A 21,201-nucleotide genomic window follows, 5' to 3' on the forward strand; every position below is an offset into this window, starting at 1 on the left:
GCCGGGTGTGTGTGTGTGTGTAAAGTATCTTCTTTATTTTTTAAAGATTCATTTATTTATTATATGTAAGTACACTGTAGCTGTCTTCAGACACTCCAGAAGAGGGCATCAGATTTCGTTACGGATGGTTGTGAGCCACCATGTGGTTGCTGGGATTTGAACTCGGGACCTTTGGAAGAGCAGTCGGTGTTCTTAACCACTGAGCCATCTCACCAGCCCCGTAAAGTATCTTTTATTCTCCTGATGCAATTGTTGTCTCTGAGGTTTACTGCCTCTGTCTGCTAACTTAGGCCAAGTGCTAGTTCTTCCGGCCTCTGTACAATCTTGTCTAGGCCTAGGATGTTTTCAGCCTCTGAGACTTACAGCTGAATCAGCTTGCCCTTGCTAGCTCTTTCTGAGCTCTGGCTGGCTGATCCATTCAGCAGTTCTAGCTCAAACTCTTCTCCAAGCTGATTCAGTCTGGCTTCTCTTGGCCTCTCCAGAGTTGCCCTGCTTGGCCTCAAATTAACTTTGGCAAAGATTGATTCTAATCTTCTGGCTCATTCTCATTCTCTGGCTCACCCTGTCTCCAGCCTGCCTCTGAAAAACTCTCCCATTCAAATGGCCTCCTCTCTCTGCACTGCTCTTATAAGTAGCCTCTTAAGTTGGGCATATCCTGTTCTGTCAAATCTTTCTCTGATTCGTCACTTTGTCTGCCACTCAATTAGACATCGCTTCAAACATGGCTGCTTCCTTCTACAAACTTATTTTACCTTCATTGTTTGGGATTAAAGTTGTGTACTAAGGCTGAAGCATACCACAATTAGAAACAGGTTTTTCCAGTTAACAGCACAATCTCGGGGTTCACAGTGTGATCAGATACCCTGCAGCATCTGTGTTCTTGGTCCCCTCAGCCCTTCCATCAGCTGACCAGAAGTGGCCTTCATCTCAGTTTTGAAGAATAGAGTCCCTGGACCCCCTCTCTCCCACAGGCTGAGTGTAGGAGCCGGGGCCTGAATCATAGTCTCACTGAGAGCTCTGTCGCCGGCGCCTGCAGCTGCTGGGAACCAGAAGCAGGACCAAGGGTGTGGCTTGTCTGTGTCCTCTGGGAGTGTTCTCATGGGGACGTCTGTCTGACTGCACACTGCTCACAGTCTCTTTAACCCCTCTTATTTCAGAAGCCCAGTAGAGTATGGAACCTTCTAGAATGTAGTTATGTCTCCCCACTGAGATCCAAAGGTTCCCTTCCTGCCACTATCCCTGGTACCTCTGTCTTGGAGTCTCTGTGGGTTTCTCAGAGGCCTTGCTTGTGCCTGGAGTGGAGGTCATGTAACTTGGGCTCCAAGAGTCAGAACTCATATACATGAGGCAGGGTCCATGTTTTCCTGAGCAGGTTTTCCTGGTTCTCTTGTGCTTTTGTTTTATTATCTTTGTGCATGAATGTATATGTGTATGTATGTGTTGTATGATATGTGTATGAGATGTGTGTGCATGTGTGTGTGATGTGAATGTGTGTGAGAGGGGTATGATGTATGTGTTCATGTATGTATGTTGCATGTATGTGTACATGCATGTGTGATGTGTGTGTGAGAGAGATGCATGTGTGTGACATGTGTGCCTGCATGTGTGTGTAAGGAAGATGTGTGTGCAGGTGTGTGTAAGAAAGATGAATATGCAGGTGGGTGTATGATGTATGTATAGGTGTGTGAGAGACATGTGCAGGTATGTATGTGTGTGTGAGAGAGACGTGTGCAAGTACATGTGTGATGTGTGTTACATGTATGCAGGTGTGAGACTAGTGTGCAGGTGTGTTTGAGAGACACGTATAGAATGTGTGTGTGAGAGATGTGTGCAGGTTTATGTGTATGGTGTGTGACATGTGTATGCAGGTATGAGTGTGTAAGAAAGTATATGTAGGTATGTGTACAGGTGTGTGCAAGAGATGTGTGCCAGGTATGCATGTGTGAGATGTGTGTGTAAGTATGTGTGTGAGATAGGTACAGGTTTGAGTGTGTGATTGAAAGAAAGAGGTGTGTGGAAGTCAGAGGACAAGTCCCTGGGGCCAGCTCTTTTCTTTCACCCTTATGTGGGTTCTGGGAATGGAACTCACATCATCAGGCCTGTGAGGCAAGAGCCCTTCCACCCTTCCACAGCCCCTCCCTCAGGATTTTACAGGTGTTTCTCTTCCTGTTGCTTTTGGAAGAGCATGCCTTACAGATGAGAAGGAAGGCCCCCAGGAGGCAACTCCTTGTGTCTTGACTACTGGCTGTTTTTTTTTTTTTTTAAGATTTATTTATTTATTTTATGTATATTGAGTACACAGTTGCTGTCTTCAGACACACCAGACGAGGGCATCAGATCCCATTACAGAAGGTTGTGAGCCACCAGGTGGTTGCTGGGATTTGAACTCAGGACCAAAGAACAGTCAGTGTTCTTAACAGTTGAGCCATCTCTCCAGTGCCCCGTTTTTTGTTTTTATTTGTTTGCTTTTTATAACCTTTCTTATTTTTTCTTTTTTTTAAAGGCCTGCAGTTCTTTGCCTCATTATGAGACAGGTCTTGTATTGATTCAGCTTTTTTAAGGATGGTAGTCTGTGAGCATGGGTGTGTGCATGTATGTATGCGTGTGTGCAGTCAGTGCCTGTGAGGTGTGTGTGTGTGTGTGTGTGTAATGCAGCATTTTGAAATTGTCTCACAGGAGTTGTTTTCTCTCTGTTTTGTCTGAGCAGGACCGTGACTTCCCTAAGGGACATGGGGGTCACGTACTATTTCAGGGGGGACCTACATACATGCCCAAATCTTCCCAGACACACCCGAAAATGCACTTCACCATTCTGCAGGGTGATTCTAACTCCAGTAAAGTTGAGAGGGAAGATTAATCATTACCATGAGTTTGTGAGGTATCTGAGCTTGGTTGGCACTCGGGCTTCTTATTGGCTATTGCCCAGATAGGCTCTAACCTGGGTCTGGTAAGGCGGAAACAGCAGCGTTCAGGAGACAAGCAGCGTTTAAGGCCAGGCAGACCAATACACAAGACCCTGGGTTGGTTGGTTTGTTCATTTTGAAGAGGAAAATTCCCTGGTTCCCAGGAGAGAATAGAGGTAGAGGCTTGGAATCCACTATACCATTGGCTACAGCAGCACAGGCCCAGCAAAGCCACACTCATTTAGGCAAAGGGGACCTTTCCCAAATCCCCATACACCAGCCATGGGCCACCCTCACAACAGCCCTCCTTCCTAGGAAGGGTGGGGTGGTTCCAGCTTCTATGAACACTCTGTTTTTACACTTCATGGATTCAACCCTCCCATACCTGATTCCAGAGTCCTCACATGCCTGGTGTGGTTCCTGGGAACAGTGGCTCACTAAACCCTTAACAGCCACTGACTTCATCCAAAGACAGGGAAAAGGATGAGGGGATTGGAGGCCTGGGGCAATCCTGGACCAAACTTGCCTCCTCCCCAGATGGCTGGAGCTGGGATCTCCAGGGGAAACTAAGGCTGGGATCGTACCTCTTCTGTGTGTCTACGTTTGCCTCTCTGGATTTACCTCAGGACTATAGCTGGACTGAACTTGTTTATATGTGTGCATCACTCATTCATGTGACTGAACTCGCTTATGTGGTCATCATTCATTCATTCACACACTCACTCACTTCCTGTGTCCTGAGGAGTCTGATGCGACCCCCTCAGCACCTGCCCAGCAACCTCAAGTCCTTCCTTGTAGCCCCCATTTCAGACCCTACCTACCTACGGAAGCCTCTTATCCTGATCTGGCTTTCCAAAGCATCCATCCCAGGAAGAGCTCGGAGGGCCGAGTTGGCAACAACTGCCCCAGTCTCCCTTTCTCCTCAGCCTCCCTCTCTCCTCAGCCTCCTTTCTCCTCACCCTGCAGGATGGCCGTGCCCATCAGCGTCTCCAACCCCGACCTGCTGAGGCACAGCACAGAACTCTTCATGGACAGTGGCTTCTCCCCACTGTGCCAGCGGATGGGGGCCATGGTGGCCTTCAGGAGATTTGAGGAATTCACCAGGTAGGGTGTAGGGGCTGTATGGGCTTCTTCAGCCCCAGCCACTCATTCATTAACACTTGGGCTTGGGGAGACCCAGATTCGGGCACCTCAGTTAAGAATTACAGACTTGGGCTGGAGAAATGGCCCAGCGGTTAAGAGCACTGACTGCTCTTCTGGAGGTCCTGAGTTCAACTCCCAGCAACCACATGGTGGCTCATGACCATCAGTAATGGGATTCAATGCCCTCTTGTGGTGTGTCTGAAGATAGCTACAATGTACTTCTATAAATAAATCTTAAAAAAAAAAATTACAGACTCCTCAGGGAATAATAGAAAAGGCTGCCCATGGGACTTGGCTAGACAGGAGCCCAAAGTTCTAGCATGCTGTTCTACCACAGGGACTGGCCTCAACCTTTAGAGGCAGGGGTCCCTCAACTTTCTTCTGTCCTATCCCACAGGAACTTTGATGAAGTCATCTCCTGCTTTGCCAACGTGCAGACAGACACTCCTCTCTTCAGTAAGGCATGCACTTCCCTGTACTCAGAGGAAGACAGCAAGGTAAGCCCAATGGACAGTGTTGGGGGGCGTGGCAGGCTCTAGCCCCGCCCTCCTGCCCCAGCCCCTGTTTCTCTCTTGCAGAGCCTCCGAGAGGAACCCATCCACATCCTGAATGTGGCCATCCAGTGTGCCGACCACATGGAGGATGAGGCGCTGGTGCCAGTCTTCCGTGCCTTTGTACAGTCCAAGGTATTCTCCTCGTGCCTCTGGGGTACCTCGGAGGACAGGCTGTCTTAATCTTCGTGTTGTTGCTGTCACAAAATACCAGGCTGGGAAATCAAAGGTTGATGGGGAGGGCAGGAGAGATGGCTTAGTGGGTGAGGGGCTCTCACTGTTCTTGCAGAGGACTCAGGTTCAATTCCCAGCACCCACATGGCAGCTGGCAACCATCAACAACACTGTGGTACACAGATATACATAGGAGCATGACACTCATAAACATACAATAAATCAAGTGCAGATATAGCTTGATGGGTTTTGTCTTAGGGTTTTACTGCTATGAACAGACACCATGACCAAGGCAACTCTTTTTTTTTTTTTTTAAGCAAACTAGGACACCTATCAACTGGCGGCCAAGCCTTTTATATATATATATATATATATATATATATATATATATATATATATATATATATATTATTATATCTAAGTACATTGTAGCTGTCTTCAGATGCACCAGAAGAGGCATCAGATCTCATTATGGATGGTTGTGAACCACCATGTTTTTGCTGGGATTTGAACTTAGGACCTTCGGAAGAGCAGTTGGTGCTCTTAACTACTGAGCCATCTCTCCAGCCCCTAAGACAACTCTTATAAAGACAACATTTAATTGGGACTGACTTACAGGGTCAGAGGTTCAGTCCCTTATTAAGGTAGGAAGCATGGCAGCATCCAGGCAAGCATGGAACAGGAGGAGCTGAGAGTTCTATATCTTCATCTGAAGGCTGCTAGCAGAAGACTGGCTTCAAGGCAGCTAGGATGAGGGTCTTAAAGCCCGCACCCACAGTGACACACCTACTCCAACAAGGCCACACCTACTCTAGCAGGGCCCCTTTTCCTAATAGTGTCCCTCACTTGGTGAAGCATATGCAAACCATGACAGGTTTTTACCCTGCTAATTAAAGTTCAGACCAAAAGTGGACACTCCTGGTCACCCCCACAAGATAGTGTGGCTGTGTCCTGACTCAGTTCGATCTGCTCTTGTGTTTTCAGTCCATAGCATTGAAGTCTGAACCCTTACACATATGTCTCATAACTTCCAGTGCACACAGCATCAGTGTGTAACACAGCCGTTGAATTCAGACTGAGGATATAGCTCAGTGGTAGAGCTCTTGCCTGGCATACTATGGACTCTAGGTTCAAATCCCGTTACTACCAAAAAAAAAAAAATCACAAAATGTACAACTTGATGCTTTTCAACTATGCACACTGTCAGTTTGAGAACATCACCTGAGAAGCAGAACCCCGAGCTCTCTCACAGCCTTCTCCCCAGCCCAGCAGAGGCAGCCACCGACCTACTTCCTGGCTCTGTAGACCCGCTCATCCTGAATGTTGTCTGCTAGGGGAGCCTTTGACTGGCTTCCTGCATTTAGTGTGTTTGTGGAGTTCATCCATGTAGCAACATGCGTCAGCACACCAGGCCTTTACCAACTAAATAATCTTCCACCGTATCTGTGCTTTTCAACGCAGAAGCACATCCTTGTGGATTACGGACTCCGAAGAATCACATTCCTCGTTGCCCAAGAGGTTAGTCCCAGTCCTTAGTCCATCGTCTTCCCTATTCTCTGAGCCTCAGGCCGGGTACTTAATAATTACTCTCAAGGGTAAGTTAGAAGCAATTAGGACCATGTTTCCAGATGATTCCTTGTGGAAACAGACTGAGCCATTTTTAATGATTACAAAATTCGTAGGGGCAGAGCTCAGAGTCTATGTTCACTGAATTGTCTTTTGCATGGATTTCTTTTGGCAGAGAGAATTCCCCAAGTTCTTCACCTTCAGAGCGAGAGATGAGGTAAGAGCGAAGGTGTTGATACAATTATTTCTGAGTATCCTTCATGTGCCCCCATGGGCATGCTCAGAGCCTAAAGTATGGGCCCTCACTTTTCCCTGGAACCATGCTGCCACAAGGACCCTCATGTATCCTTTCGCGAGCTTGGGCACACAGGGCTTCTGCTCACTTGATGTATTTTGCGTTTGCTGCTGTATGCAGTAAGCTGGCTGCCTGCTTTATAAGTAAATCTCTATTGGTACACAGATACAGCTGTTGGATTAGCTGTCAACCGTGATTTTCACAGTCACTGAGCCTGTATGGCTCATCACCCTAAAACTTTTTTGCTGACTCCCGTTCTAGAGCAGGTGGCCTTATGAGCTCAGCACTTTGTATTTTAATGGTTCTGGGTCTGTTTTACTCGAGTAAACAACATCCTTATTTGGGGGTAGGGGACATGGGGACTTGTTATTTTCTCTTCAGTTCAGTTTCCAAAACTGCCAGTTGATTCCTTTGAGGAACTTTCTCCCATAAAGAAGCCAGGTTCAGAAGTTGAAGTATAAGAGATGCTGACAGACAGCAGCCTCATGGCTCTGGCATGTCCTGGGGCAAGCAGGGCACACTCAGGAGTTGCTTTTGCAATGCCCATGACCTGCAAACCCCTTGAGCCTCAGAGATTGCTAGTGACTAGGTGCCCCCAATAAGGGCTCATTTCTGAGCACCAGGCTCAGCAGCATGCAGCCTGGGTCATGCAGGCATGCTGCTGTCATAGTGACAAACGGACTGTCCTCTCTCTGGCTGGCTTACAGTTTGCAGAAGACCGGATTTATCGCCACTTGGAGCCTGCCCTGGCCTTCCAGCTGGAGCTGAGCCGGATGCGCAACTTTGACCTGACTGCTGTGCCCTGTGCCAACCACAAGATGCATCTTTACCTGGGAGCTGCTAAGGTGAAAGAAGGGTTGGAGGTGACCGACCACAGGTTCTTTATCCGAGCCATCATCCGGCACTCAGACCTGATCACCAAGGTAAGGTGACACAAGGGTGGCTCCCTGTCCCCACCATAGAGCTTGTCCTTCTGCTCTGGCCTTCTCTTTTCAAGTTCCCATTTGGGCTGCATTCTGGGGATCAGGAGGTGTCCTGACTCTTTGCAGGCACATCAGCTAGCGGTGCTTCAGTCAGATTCTTATTTTCTGACATGTTCTGGGTAGAAGAGAGAGCTAGAGGGATAGAAAGATGCTGGCTTGTTCGGGGAATTTCTTGTGTTTTCTGATCAATGACTGGTAGCGATCACATTGTGAATATTCAAATGTTATTACAAAGTCAAGCTGAGGGTGGAACAGCATGGCTCAGGAGATGAAGCACTCACCATTGTTGTGCAAGAGCCCACATGAAAACTACTCAGGTATGGGTTCCCTGTGATCCCGGCAGAGACAGGGAATCCCCAGGACAAGGAGGCTCGCCAGAGTGAGAAAGCTTCAGGTCTGGTGAGACACCCTGTGCCCAGAAATAGTGGAAGGCTGGGGGCACAGCCCACAGCTGCTTGTAACTCCAGCTGCATGGGATCTGTCACCCGGGGACTCCATGGTCACTGCATGTACTCACATATAACTCCCCCCACCCCCATACACACCCCCATACACACAACTTAAAAATTAAAAAAATAAAAGGAAGCAGAGAGCGATTCACAGAGGATACCACCAACTTCAGGCCTTAACACACAAGTGCTCACATGTTCCTGAGTACCAGTGTGCACACATGAACACATAGCACACACATACATCATACAAATATAATATCACACATACATATGCTTTTAAAAAAATCACGTGAGAATGCCAAGCCAGATGTGGTGGCGCATGTCTTTATTCCCAGCACTCAGGAGGCAGAGGCAGGCAGATCTCCGAGTTCGAGGCCAGCCTGGTCTTCAGAGTGAGTTGATGGTCTTTCTAGAACCAGAGTCCCAGGACAGCCAGGGCTACACAGAGAAACCCTGTCTCAAAAAAACAAACAAAAAAAGAGACCAAGAGTCCTTCAGTAGAGGGTCAGGCCTACTGATGATCCTTCTGGAGCTGAGTCCATCCCTGTATGGAATGGAAGGTCAGAGCCAGTGTAGGCAGGACACTCAGAACAATTATGGCTTTACTTGTGGGCCATGCTCTATGCGAACAAAGACCCATTCACGAGGCATCCCATTTATTTACATGCCCATGGACATACTGGGTATGTTGGGGATGGGAGGAGGGCTGATTTTAAAAAGATCAAATTGGTTACTGATGAATTTAAAAAAATACAAAATTACATGTATGTATGTATGTATGTATGTATGTATTGGGGGTATATGCATGTATTGAGGGTGAGAGGAACCACCATAGCACATGTGTGGGTGCAGGAGGACAACTGTGGGAGTCTGTTCTCTCCTACTGTTTGGGATCTGGAGACTGAACTCGGGCCATCAGGCTTGGCAGCAAGCCCCACTACTCCCAAGCATACCCTGATGCCACAGTGTAGATGTCTGAGGAGCAAGGTGCAGAGCATGGCTCACAGCCTCAACAGCTTTCTGCCCTCAGCAAGGCTCTGCCATCTCACCAGACACGCCAGGAAGAGGGGGAGCATGAGCTAGGTACAAGGCCCCTGGCTGAGGCCAGCCTCCTCGCTCGCTCTTTGGCAGGAAGCCTCCTTCGAGTACCTGCAGAACGAAGGCGAGCGGCTGCTGCTGGAAGCCATGGACGAGCTGGAGGTGGCGTTCAACAACACTAGCGTGCGCACGGACTGCAACCACATCTTCCTCAATTTTGTGCCCACTGTCATTATGGACCCGCTCAAGGTTGTACCGCTGCGGCTTTCCCGGGCCCCGGGTGTGTTTTCCCACTGTTCTTCATGCCACATCGCTCTGGGGTCAAGTCTCCCGGTCCTCCAGACCCAAGTTCTAGGATTGTCTCAGCCAGGGTTTGACACCATGACCAAGGCAACTCTTATAAGGACAACATTTAAGTGGGGCTGGCTTACAGGGTCAGAGGTTCAGTTCATTATCATCAAAGTGGGAGCATGGCAGCATCCAGGCAGGCATGGTGCAGGAGGAGCTGAGAGTTCTACATCTTCATCTGAAGGCTGCTAGCAGAAGCCTGGCTTCCAGGCAGCTAGGATGAGGGTCTTAAAACCCACACCTACTCCAACAGGACCATACCTCCTCCAACAGGCCACACCTCCTCCAACAAGGCCACACCTCCTCCCACAGGGTCACACCCTCTTATAGTGCCATTCCCCGGGCTGAGCACATACAAACCATCACCAGGATGAACACATGTGGTTAGCTGTGAGTCAGGGGAGAACAGACCCGCTAGAATGTCCAGATGTTTGGGCTCAGACAACACGTGTGTCTAGAATGCCAGGCAGAGCTTATGTCCTCTCTAGCTCTAGGATCTGCTGTTGCAGGAGAGAGCCTAAGGTCTAAGGCAGGGGCACAGAGCACAGGCCGATACTTCAGGAGACAGACCTTTAATTATTGGTGATTCTAGAACCAGAGAAGATGTCAGTATCTGTAGGATTCACAGGACCCACGTGGATGCCCTGGCCTGACTGGTCCACGCAGTCCAGAAGAAAACTGTGATGGCCTGGGAGGCAGAGAGAGATAGGGTGACTCGTCACCCATCACTGAGGATGTAGCTCAGCAGCAGAGCACCTGCCTGGAATGCACAAGCCCCTGGGTTCCATCCTCATCCGTGGTTAGCTGCTAATAGTTTGTGTCGCTGCCAGGCTCTGTGCCTCCTGCACGCTTCACTGTGCTCTTGTCCGTGTGTGTGGGTCAGGCTCTGATGGTGCTGCGCTTCTTCGCAGATCGAGGAGTCGGTGCGTGCCATGGTCATGCGCTATGGCAGCCGTCTGTGGAAGCTCCGAGTGCTGCAGGCCGAGGTTAAGATCAACATCCGTCAGACAACCTCAGACAGTGCCATCCCCATCCGCCTCTTCATCACCAACGAGTCCGGCTACTACCTGGACATCAGCCTCTATAGAGAAGTGACGGACTCCAGATCCGGAAATGTAAGGGCGCGCCAGCTAGGGTCTTGAGCCCAGATGTTCCAGGCATCGGTGGAAGCCACCTTGGATCATGGCAGCCTCCAGTAGATAGCTTCAGGGCATGGTGGATGTGGTAGTTTTCTGTTTGTCTATCCTCCTAAGCAGAACCATTGGCTCCCATGGCAGAGTCCATCCTGGGGCCACGTTGCCGGTGGGCAGTGGAGTGTGTGGCCATTAACCGTGCAGAGCTCACTGCCACTGGTCCGACAGAGAGACATGTTTCCCCCAAATGCCTTGCAGAAATGAGCCCCAGGCTATTTTACATGTGCACGCGTGTATCAATACACAGGTGTTCCTGCCTCTGTGTGTATCCACACACTCTTTAAACTTGAAATGATGAAACTCAAAACTCGAGTTGCAAAGGTAGTGCGGAACAAAATATTAGCTGAGGTCTACCCCAACCCAGATTCCCCCAAGGACATGATGCAGTTGACCGTAGCGTGCTACCTAAACAGGTGTCCTTCTGATCGCTCAGGTACAGACCCCACGTGGATTCCCATGGTTCTTGTCTGCATACCTTGGGGGTGAGGCTCTGTCTCCCACAGGCTCAGTTCCCACGTGGCAAAGGGCATGATCTCTGCACGGTGGATCTGCCTCTCCACTGAACTTTTGTTTCGAGGACTCAGGTTGGGGTGGGACTCAAACCCAGGTCCACTAGAAGAGCAGCCAGTGCTCTTAACCTCTGAGTCACCTCTCCAGCCCCTTCACGTTTTCTTTCTTTCCGTCCAGATCATGTTTCACTCCTTTGGCAATAAGCAAGGGAGCCTGCATGGGATGCTGATCAATACGCCCTATGTCACCAAGGATCTGCTCCAGGCTAAGCGATTTCAGGCACAGTCCCTGGGGACCACCTATGTGTACGACTTCCCAGAGATGTTCAGGCAGGTTCGTCTTGTGGGCTCAGACGTGAAGCCTTTCCCCTCCTTCCATGGGAATCCATCCCTTGTCCTAAGTTATGCTTCTGAGACCGGCTCTAGATGAGGTCTTCCTAGGAAGAATTAATTCATGCCGGGATGACTGATTTCATGGTACTTTCTCTCCCCCAGACAAACTGAACTTCATCTTGTTAAGTGATGTGCTATATAGAAGCTTAGGAAGCAAAGGGAATCGGGTGGGGGGAAGCATCTCGTCATCAATAATGACGTGTGACAAATTGTTCAACATTTTAATCTTTGCTTCTGGGTTGTTTGTGTATTTGCGTGTGTGTATTTGCGTGTGTGTGTGTGTGTGTGTGTGTGTGTGTGTGTGTGTGTATGTGTGTGCAGGGGCCAGAGGTCAACATCAGGTATTTTTTTTGTTCTCCATCCAGTTTTTTGAGACAGGGTCTCTCAGTTAACCTGGAGGTTGCCAATTTGGCCAGAGTGGCCGACCCGAAAGCCCCAGGTTTTCTCCAGTCTCCATCTCCTCAGCTCTATGGGATTAACCCTGGTCCTCATGCTTTTGAGGACCCCACTTTATTGCCTGTGCCATCACCTCCAGCCCCTACTTCTGATCTGTTTGCACATTTATATGTTAACTGCTCCCTGCCAGGCCCTACTCTGAGGCTAGGCAGACCCTGGAACGGAGGCGGGACATGCATGTGTATATATATATATATATATATATATATATATATATATATATATATGCAGTGTACATTTTGCTTTAAAGTAATTAGTCCCTTGATAACCAAGAAGTCACAAAAACAGTACAGGGAAAAAAAGGAATGAGCCATTTCCCCAGGGACACATTCTGGTAAGTCACAGTGTGTGGTGACACAGGAAATCGATACTGGTGCAATTGATACTGGCTTTGAGGAATCTTAGCCCTACCCTGAGGCAGTGTCTGGGATCCAGGTGCAGTGGCACCTGTCTGCAGTCTCAGCTGTTCTGAAGGCTGAGACAGGGGCATCACTCGATGGGAGTTAGAGACCTGCCTATATAACCTAGTAAGACTCTGTCTCAGAAGAAAATATTAGGTTTTTCTGATTATCCATTTAGACCAGCGGTTCCCAACCTGGGGATTGAGACCCCAGCACGGTTTGAACAACCCTTTCACAGGGATTGAATATCAGGTATCCTCCATATCCGATATTTACATTGTGATTTATCACAGTGGCAAAATTAGACTTAAGAAGTAGCAACAAAAATAATGTTATGGTTGGGGGGGGGGTCACCACAACACGAGGAACTGTATTAAAGGCTCACAACATTAGGAAGGTTGAGAGCCATTGGTTTAGATCCTTAGAAAGGAAGGGGTAAGGGACATAAAAGATCACCCACCTGTGACACGCCCACCAGACCCAGCATCCGACTCCCCTGGCACACACGGGCACATGAGTGCAGAGTTTCTCTGTTCTTCTTGTGCGTGCATGCCGAGTTTATTCGCACCATGTTCCGTGCATCCAGGGGCCAGCTGAGCCCAGAGGGTGTTGGATCCCCGAAACTGGAGTCATGGACAGTTGTGAGCTTCCTAGTGTGGGGCCTGGGGCCTCTGGAGGAACCGTAAATCTCTCTTAACCACTGAGCTATCCGGTCCCAAGCTGAGTCAATACTTTGAAAAATACGTCTTGGCTGGAGAAGTGGCTCAGTGGGTATCAGGCTTGTCACATGGGAGTGACAGCCTGAGTTCAGACCTCCACAGCACCCACATTAAAAAAAAAAAAGCCAGGCATGGGAGTGTGCACGAGAAGTTCTGAGCTCTTGGAGGCAGAGACAGGGGGATTTCTGGGACTTGCTGGCAGTCAGTCTAGACGGTAAGTGAGCTCGGGGTTCAGTGTGTGTGTGTGTGGGGGGTTGTGTGTGTGTGTGAGAGAGAGAGAGAGAGAGACACTCTGTCTCAATAAAAGGGGATGGGGAGTGTGAAGACCTGGCACTCTGACATGTCACCTCCAACCAGGAAGGGCAGCACTTTCCCTACCCATGACTACAAGCTTTTCCTCTCCTCCAGGCTCTCTTTAAACTGTGGGGCTCCCCAGAGAAGTACCCCAAAGATATCCTGACATACACAGAGCTGGTGTTGGACTCTCAAGGCCAGCTGGTGGAGATGAACCGGCTTCCTGGTTGCAACGAGGTAGGAGGTGGGCGTGAGGCTGGACCCGGCAGAACCCAGCTGGGGTCAGCTTGCTTCAGATGTCGTCTGGAAGAACCTGGAGGCATTTCAATTAGCCTTCATCTCATTCCCAGGTGGGCATGGTGGCCTTCAAAATGAGGTTCAAGACCCCGGAGTATCCAGAAGGCCGGGACGCCATTGTCATCGGCAACGACATCACCTTCCAAATCGGCTCTTTCGGCATAGGGGAGGACTTCCTGTACCTGCGAGCGTCTGAGATGGCCCGGACAGAGGGCATCCCCCAAATCTACCTGGCAGCTAACAGCGGGGCCCGTATGGGCCTGGCTGAGGAGATCAAACAGATATTCCAAGTGGCTTGGGTGGACCCGGAGGATCCCCACAAAGTATGTCAGATGTGCGGGTGGCAGTGTGATGCTTACCTAGGTAGATCATCCCTAACCCAAAAGCCTCCTTATGAGAAACACTTCCGGGTCCAAAGCTTAGGTATCAGTGTGACGTCCTAAACAGAAAGTCTCACCCAACCTTACTCGCTGAGTTTCAGTCAAGACACTGGCACCTGAAGATGCTGTATGTGAGGTATTTGAGTGACACAGATGAATGTTGTGTTTAGACTTGGTACCTCACTCTCTGGATATCTCATATGCAGATATGCCCGTCTGAAAAAAAAATCAAAATCTAAACTGCTTCTGACCGCCTGCAGGTAAGAGAGGCAGAGCCCACATAGCATTGATAGGGTGTCAAGGTTCCTGTGAGACGGTGGGAAAGGGACTGTAAGCCCACGGTCAGTTATGTAACTCAGATTCACTGAGACAGGCACAGTGCCACATGCGTGTCTGAGCAGTGGGGAGGCTGAGGCAGAAGGATAGAGTTCACAGTCAGGCTGGCCTACTTGGTGAGACCTGTCTAACTCACACACATACACACACACACAAAAGCAACATCAAGAAACAAATGCTTTGGGATATAGTGAATATCAGGAAATGGCTTAAAAACACCCTTTAGGGGAATGACAGCAAGAACTTGTAGATATGTAGGTGACATGCGATGGCTTATAAATCCATGTGTACCCAGAATGCAAAGTGAGTAATGTCCCACACCCAGGCCTTAGATCATGTGTGTCTGCACATGTGGGTGCATGTGTGAGGGCACATGTGTCTGTGTGTGCATGTGTGAGGGTGTACTGTATACATGTGTATGTGCATGTGAGGATGCACGTGTGTGTGCACACTCTGTGTGTGCACATGGGTGCTAACGTGCATGTGTATATTTGTAGGTACATGTGTGAAGGTGTGTGTGTGTGAACAGGTCCTCCTCTGCTTGGGATCTGTCAGGGCTTCTGGGCTTGGTGACGAGCAAGCTTCCAGGGCGCCTTCCTCTCCACCCCCCTCTCCTGTCACTGTAGGCACTCAGCCCCGATGTGAGGCAGCAGGGCGGGGCGGCCACTCTCACACAGAACATGTCTTCTAGACAGAGACGCTGTTTCCCTACAGTAGAAAAAAGCACTTTGGGAGTCAAAAATTCATTTTCTTTTTTTTAAAAAAATTATATCTTTAGTGTAGTCTCAGTCTAAAGATCTGAAATCCAAAATGCTCTGTAACCTGAAACCTTTCGGTCACTAATCTCATCCCTAGAGTACCAAATTTTACCCACACCTGCGCTCATAGGATGGGTCACCGTGAAAACACAGAAACATGACAGTATGTTATGGAGTTATATATAGGCTCTCCATAGGCCATCTATAGGTTACATATAGGTTATACCTCTAGCCCCGCAGTTCTCAACCTGTGAGTCACAACCACTGGAAAACACACATTTCTGACAGTCTTAGGAACCCTTGACCACAAATTTATTTTTGTTACTGCTTCATACCTGCAATTTTGCTACTGAGCTCAGTTCCTAAGATCAGAAATATGTGTTTTCCAAAGGTCGTGGCCCACAGGTTGGGAACAGCTGCTGTACCCAATGAGTGCCTACCAAACATGAATGAGACGATGTCTCAGTAGGTAGAAGCAGGTATTCCAAAACTGGACATACTTACATTTGAAACACTTCCAGTCCCTCAGATTAGGGCTGTCCGACCGTACACACTGGCACACATGTACACACGTGAGCAACACATTTCCTAGACAGTACGTAACCAGACAGAGTGTGAGGCTGTAAGGAAGAGAGAAGCTCAGAGTAGCCCCGTGGTTGGCGGGTGGTGCGAGCCTGCAGTGTGTAGCTGTACAGCTGATGCTGTCCACAGCCGCCATGGACGGTGTTGGCACCTTAGACCATCTGGTGGTCATGGAGTCCACGGAACAGGACCCGAGACTCACTGAAGTGTGTATAGCTGATGCTGTCCACAGCCGCCATGGACGGTGTTGGCACCTTAGACCATCTGGTGGTCATGGAGTCCACGGAACAGGACCCGAGACTCACTGAAGTGTGTTTTTAAGGGATTTAGATACCTGTACCTGACGCCCCAAGACTACACCCAGATCAGTTCCCAGAACTCAGTGCACTGCAAGCACATCGAAGATGAAGGCGAATCCAGGTAATCTCGGGGTTGACAGTCAAGCCCTAGTGTAGTCACAGTTCACCTTAGCTGCCCGTGTGCGGTGCTAATATCTTAACCACTTGGGACAATCTCCTGGTTACCTTCAAATGATTCAGTCCTCCCTCCCTCCCTCCCTCTCTCCCACTTTCTTTTTCTCAGTTGAGCTTTCTAAGTACTAGGCAGGTGCTATACAGTTAAGCTGCACCCTCAGTGATGCATCCTGTATTCAAAATAGCAGCTCATGTGGGGAAAAGATTGGGTTTTAAAGGGTTCGCCTCTTCCCCGCTTCCTTCCATTCTCTCCCTCTCTCCTTTCCTCCCTCCCTTCCCCTTCCATTCTCTTCTTTCCTCCCTCCCTCCTTTCCTCCCTCCCTCCCTCCTTTCCTTCCTTCCTTCCTTCCTTCCTTCCTTCCTTCCTTCCTTCCTTCCTTCCTTCCTTCCTTCCTTCCTTCCTCCCCACCCTGCCCTGTCTTTCTGTCTCTCTGCCTCTCTTTCACTCTGTCTTTCTTGAGACAGGGTTTCTCTGTATAGCCCTGGCTATCCTAAAACTCATGCCATAGACCAGGCTGGCCTCGAAATCAGAGATCCGCCTGCCCCTGCCTCCCAAGTACTGGGACTAAACGTGTGTGCCATCACTACCCAGTAAAAGGTTCACATCTTATGACCCAGTTATCCAAAAAGATACCCTGGGGGGTCTCTCTCCACAGACCAAAGACTAGGCTAGTTTCCTGTAGGATGTGGGGTAGGGTGTGTCATTATCGACATCTGCCTTAATCTTTAGGAAGCCTGATACCCAGGGCCCTGAGCCCCATCTTCACTTTGCCTCTGACTGTTTTGGGTCCCAGTGTTTGACTTTGCTCGACAACCCCCTCCCCCCAACCCCAGACCTGTGGGAAATGTGCACTTCCTGTTTTTGTTTTGTTGTTGTTTTGAGAGGAGCCTTGACTTCAGCCCTGTTTAAACCCTGCAGATACGTCATCGTGGATGTCATTGGGAAGGATGCCAACCTGGGTGTGGAGAACCTGAGGGGCTCGGGAATGATTGCAGGAGAAGCTTCCCTGGCTTATGAGAAAACGGTCACCATCAGCATGGTGAGCGCCTTCCTGGTCTCTTCCTTCCTTTGCTTCTCTTCTGTGTGAGCATGTGCATGCGTGTGTGCACGTGCGTGCACACCTATGTAGAGGCCAGAGATCAACATCAGGCATCTTCTTCTATCTATCGCTTTTCACTTGACTTTGGGGAGGAGCAGAGTCTCTCTGATTCAAGAACTTGCCAATATGCCTACAGCTGGCCAGGCAGCCCCAGGAGCCCCCTGTCTCTGCCTCACCAGCACTGGGGTTAGAGCTGCGAACTGCTGCGCCTGAGTTTTTCGTGGCCGTTGAAAATCTAAACTCACACACACACACACACACACACACACACGCCAAATATAGAGTCCTCAGCATTCGGTCTGCTCTTCTCAAAATTGCTGCATGAGAAAACAGGTTTCTTCGCCCTCCCCCAAGGAAGAGACTTCTGCTATTTATGCTCCTGAGAATAATACATCTGATTACACCGCCTTCATAAAGACAGACCTTAAATCCTCTGCAGACAGTGAAGATACACCAGCATAGAGACCTCTCCAGATGTAATGCTTCATTCACAACAGAGGTGTAGTGCAAGAGATACAGGAAATGGTGTATCCTAGAGGAGGACACCAGAGAGCTGAGACAGCTAACTGGGTAGCCCTAGCTTCTGAGTGTGGCCAGCTGTGAGTGCATGCCCTTCCTCTTCTCCCTCTTCCGAGGATTCTGCCAATGTCCATCCCTGCTGCTTCTCCCACTTCTTGATCATCCATGCTTTCTCTAAAATCTCTGTGATCCCAGCCATCATCATCTTTTTGGACGGCTCCCGCAGGGTGGCCTGGATTTCTGGGATTTTCACAAGACTCTGCGTTGCCTTCATCACCTCTGTGCTCTTCTGCAGAGAGCCAGCCACTCTCGGAGCCGCTAGTTGGTTCCTCACACCCATGAGCACAGAGTTCATGTGTGCTTTGGATGCATAGAGCTTGCTCACAGTTTTCCTTGACCTGATCGTCTCCTTGGCCAGAACAACACAGACTTCCTTTTGGCCCTTCCTTTGGCTGCATCTTTCACAGGCGGTTTTACTTTCTCTTCTCGTCTTGGATATCTCTTATTTGTCTGTCAACAACGTTCATTTCCTTTCTGATCCTCAGTGGCCATCTTTTTTTTTTTTTAGTTTTTTTGAGACAGGGTTTCTCTGTATAGCCCTGGCTGTCCTGGAACTCACTTTGTAGACCAGGATGGCCTCAAACTCAGAAATCCACCTGCCTCTGCCTCCCAAGTGCTGGGATTAAAGGCATGTGCCACCACCACCCGGCCTCAGTGGCCATCCTTTAACCTGCTCTTTAGGAGGCTTCTCCTTGATTTTTCTAAACAGTCCCACGATGAACTGAATTCCTCTTACCCCTTCCTACTTTCCAATCCCTGCGCCCAGGCAATGAACTCAAGTCTTTATGGTTGTCTGGCAGCACTTTCTGGCTGAGCCATTTCCCAGGCCCACCACTCTCTCTTTTGAGACTTGGTCTTGCTATATAACTCAGGCTGGCCTTGAACTTGTAATCCTTGCTGCCTTAGCTTCTTGAATGCTGGTTCCAACCATGCCTGGCCTTCCCCCTTTGCGTGTAACTACAGTTTGTCACTACAACAACACCTGAAACCATAACTTCACAGAGCCCAGTTTGGTCTCAGTTTTGTTGTTGTTGTTGTTTTGTTTGTTAAAGCATTTATTTATTTATTATATATAAGTGCACTGTAGCTGTCTTCAGACACACCAGAAGAGGGCATCCAATCCCATTACAGATGGTTGTGAGCCACCATGTGGTTGCTGGGAATTGAACTCAGGACCTCTGGAAGAGCAGTCAGTGCTCTTAACTGCTGCTCAAGTCTCAGTTTTTGTTTTTTTTTGTTTTTTTTTTTTTTTTTTTTGGTTTTTCGAGACAGGGTTTCTCTGTGTAGTCGTGGCTGTCCTGGAACTCATTTTGTAGACCAGGCTGGCCTCGAACTCAGAAATCCGCCTGCCTCTGCCTCCCAAGTGCTGGGATTAAAGGCGTGCGCCACCACGCCCGGCTCAAGTCTCAGTTTTAACAGCTGTCTCAAGTCTGTTTCTCTGGTTTGTCGAGGAAGAGGCAGGAGAATCACTTTGAGTCAGCCTGGTCTATGCTGTGAATTCTAGGTCAGCCAAGACTACATAGTTCTGAGAGCCTGTCTCAAAAACAAGTATAAAATTAAATTAAAAACTGGATGCCCAGCAAGATAGCTCATGCGGTGAGGGTGGCTGCCACCAAGAACCACACCTGTTCCCTGTGTGACCCACGTGACAGGAGAGTGGACTCTCCAGGTGCTCTCTGACTTCCACATGTATGTTGCAACAAGTACATTCACACACACACACACACATTAATGTAAAATTATTATTATTGTTTTTTGTTTTTTTTTTTTTTTTTTTTTTTTTTAGACAGGGTTTCTCTGTGTAGCCTTGGCTGTCCTGGAACTCACTCTGTAGACCAGGCTGGCCTCGAACTCAGAAATCCACCTGCCTCTGCCTCCCCAGTGCTGGGATTAAAGACGTGCACCACCACTGCCGGGCTGACTGATTCCATTCTTTTCAGATACAAATCATGATGTTTACTCCTTATGACTATGACAAAAACACAGGATATACTCAATTTATAAAGAGAGAAGGTTAATTTGGAGTTTCAGGGGGGGGGGCACGAGATCTCGTGGTCTTGACGACTTGAGCCTCTTGTGGGGACATAAGGCAGAGAGCATCGTTGCTCAACCAGGTAGCCAGGGGCAAAGGAAGCTGCTGGTCTCTCGAGGTTCTCCTGGTGACGGTCCTCCAGTCCCCCAGGGACCCTCACAGGGCCCACCTCTTAAGTGTCTACTACCTCTAACTGGGCCTCTGAGGAGCATTTTTCATTTGCAGATAATAGCAGAAGCCAAGCTGGAGCAGGTACCAGGAGAAAATGAGACTCTAGCCAGTGGTAGTATATACCTGTAATCCCCACACCTGGGAGGCAGAGGCAGGAGACTTTAGAGTTCTACCAGCTGTGGCTGTGCAGTGAGATGCCCCTCTGTGTGTGTGTGTCTCCGTAGGTGACCTGCCGCGCCCTCGGAATCGGGGCTTACCTGGTGAGGCTTGGCCAGCGGGTGATCCAGGTGGAAAACTCCCACATCATCCTCACCGGAGCCGGTGCTCTCAACAAGGTGCCATAGGCGAGGCCAGGGGAGGGGCGGTGTGGGAACCCGGTCACATCTCACTCAGCAGCTGTCTTTGCCGGTGTTCCACTGCTGTGAAGAGACGGGCCATGACCATGACAATTCTTAGAAAGGACTACATTTAATGGGGGCTGGCTTACAGGTTCAGAGGTTCAGTCCTTTGTTGTCATGGGAAACATGGTAGCACACAGCCGTGGTACTGGAGGAGGTAGCTGAGAGTTCTGCATCTGGATGGGCAGGAAACAGGAAGAGACAGTTGGCCTGGCTTGAGTGCCTGAAACTTTAAAGCCCACCCTAGAGACAAACTTCTTCCAACAAGGCCACACCTCCAACAAGTTGACACCCCAGCAAGGCCACAACCCAGTGAGGCCACACCTCCATCAAGGCCACACCCAACGAAGCCACACCTCTAACAAAGCCACTCCCCCAACAAGGCTTCTTCCAATCTGGCCATTAGAGTGACGTCACACTTTGCAGGAAACCGAGAAAAGCCCCACAAGCGACTCTGCATCTTGTATGCTTTGGGGTAGAACCGCTAGTGTTCTGGCTCACCTGCAGTTAATCCCCCTTGAGCGTGTTTTGTTACCTGCAGGATTTTCCACGTGGCTCTGGACTCTCGGTGTTTAATTCTCACGCAGAGCCCATGGAGACGCTCCGCGTGTGGTTCTTGCAGCAGCACCTGGGTAGACCCGCTACAGACCTGCTGCGGAACTCTTTAGCTGACCTGA

At 49.3% G+C, this 21,201-nt stretch overlaps 1 protein-coding gene and 1 pseudogene across 6 annotated transcripts in view; one reads left to right on the forward strand and one right to left on the reverse strand.

Moving 5' to 3' along the window:
• The window catches only part of Acacb (acetyl-CoA carboxylase beta), a 106,419-nt gene that overhangs the window by 73,732 nt on the left and 11,486 nt on the right, over positions 1 to 21,201 (forward strand). For all 6 annotated transcript variants that reach the window (XM_085837040.1, XM_085837042.1, XM_085837041.1 and 3 more), the window contains 14 exons: positions 3,870 to 4,007; positions 4,444 to 4,543; positions 4,625 to 4,732; positions 6,233 to 6,289; positions 6,513 to 6,554; positions 7,340 to 7,555; positions 9,199 to 9,354; positions 10,365 to 10,568; positions 11,334 to 11,489; positions 13,533 to 13,655; positions 13,769 to 14,038; positions 16,094 to 16,191; positions 17,164 to 17,284; positions 20,351 to 20,461. In XM_085837040.1, coding sequence (XP_085693166.1) covers positions 3,870 to 4,007; positions 4,444 to 4,543; positions 4,625 to 4,732; positions 6,233 to 6,289; positions 6,513 to 6,554; positions 7,340 to 7,555; positions 9,199 to 9,354; positions 10,365 to 10,568; positions 11,334 to 11,489; positions 13,533 to 13,655; positions 13,769 to 14,038; positions 16,094 to 16,191; positions 17,164 to 17,284; positions 20,351 to 20,461 — 1,900 coding nt within the window. The remainder of the gene's footprint in view (positions 1 to 3,869; positions 4,008 to 4,443; positions 4,544 to 4,624; positions 4,733 to 6,232; positions 6,290 to 6,512; positions 6,555 to 7,339; positions 7,556 to 9,198; positions 9,355 to 10,364; positions 10,569 to 11,333; positions 11,490 to 13,532; positions 13,656 to 13,768; positions 14,039 to 16,093; positions 16,192 to 17,163; positions 17,285 to 20,350; positions 20,462 to 21,201) is intronic.
• On the reverse strand, positions 17,833 to 20,023 carry LOC147005338 (charged multivesicular body protein 3 pseudogene; annotated as a pseudogene).

The sequence above is a fragment of the Mus caroli genome, unplaced genomic scaffold, assembly GCF_978045245.1.
Source record: "Mus caroli unplaced genomic scaffold, Mus_caroli_1 scaffold_4, whole genome shotgun sequence".
Classification (NCBI taxonomy): Eukaryota; Metazoa; Chordata; class Mammalia; order Rodentia; family Muridae; genus Mus; species Mus caroli.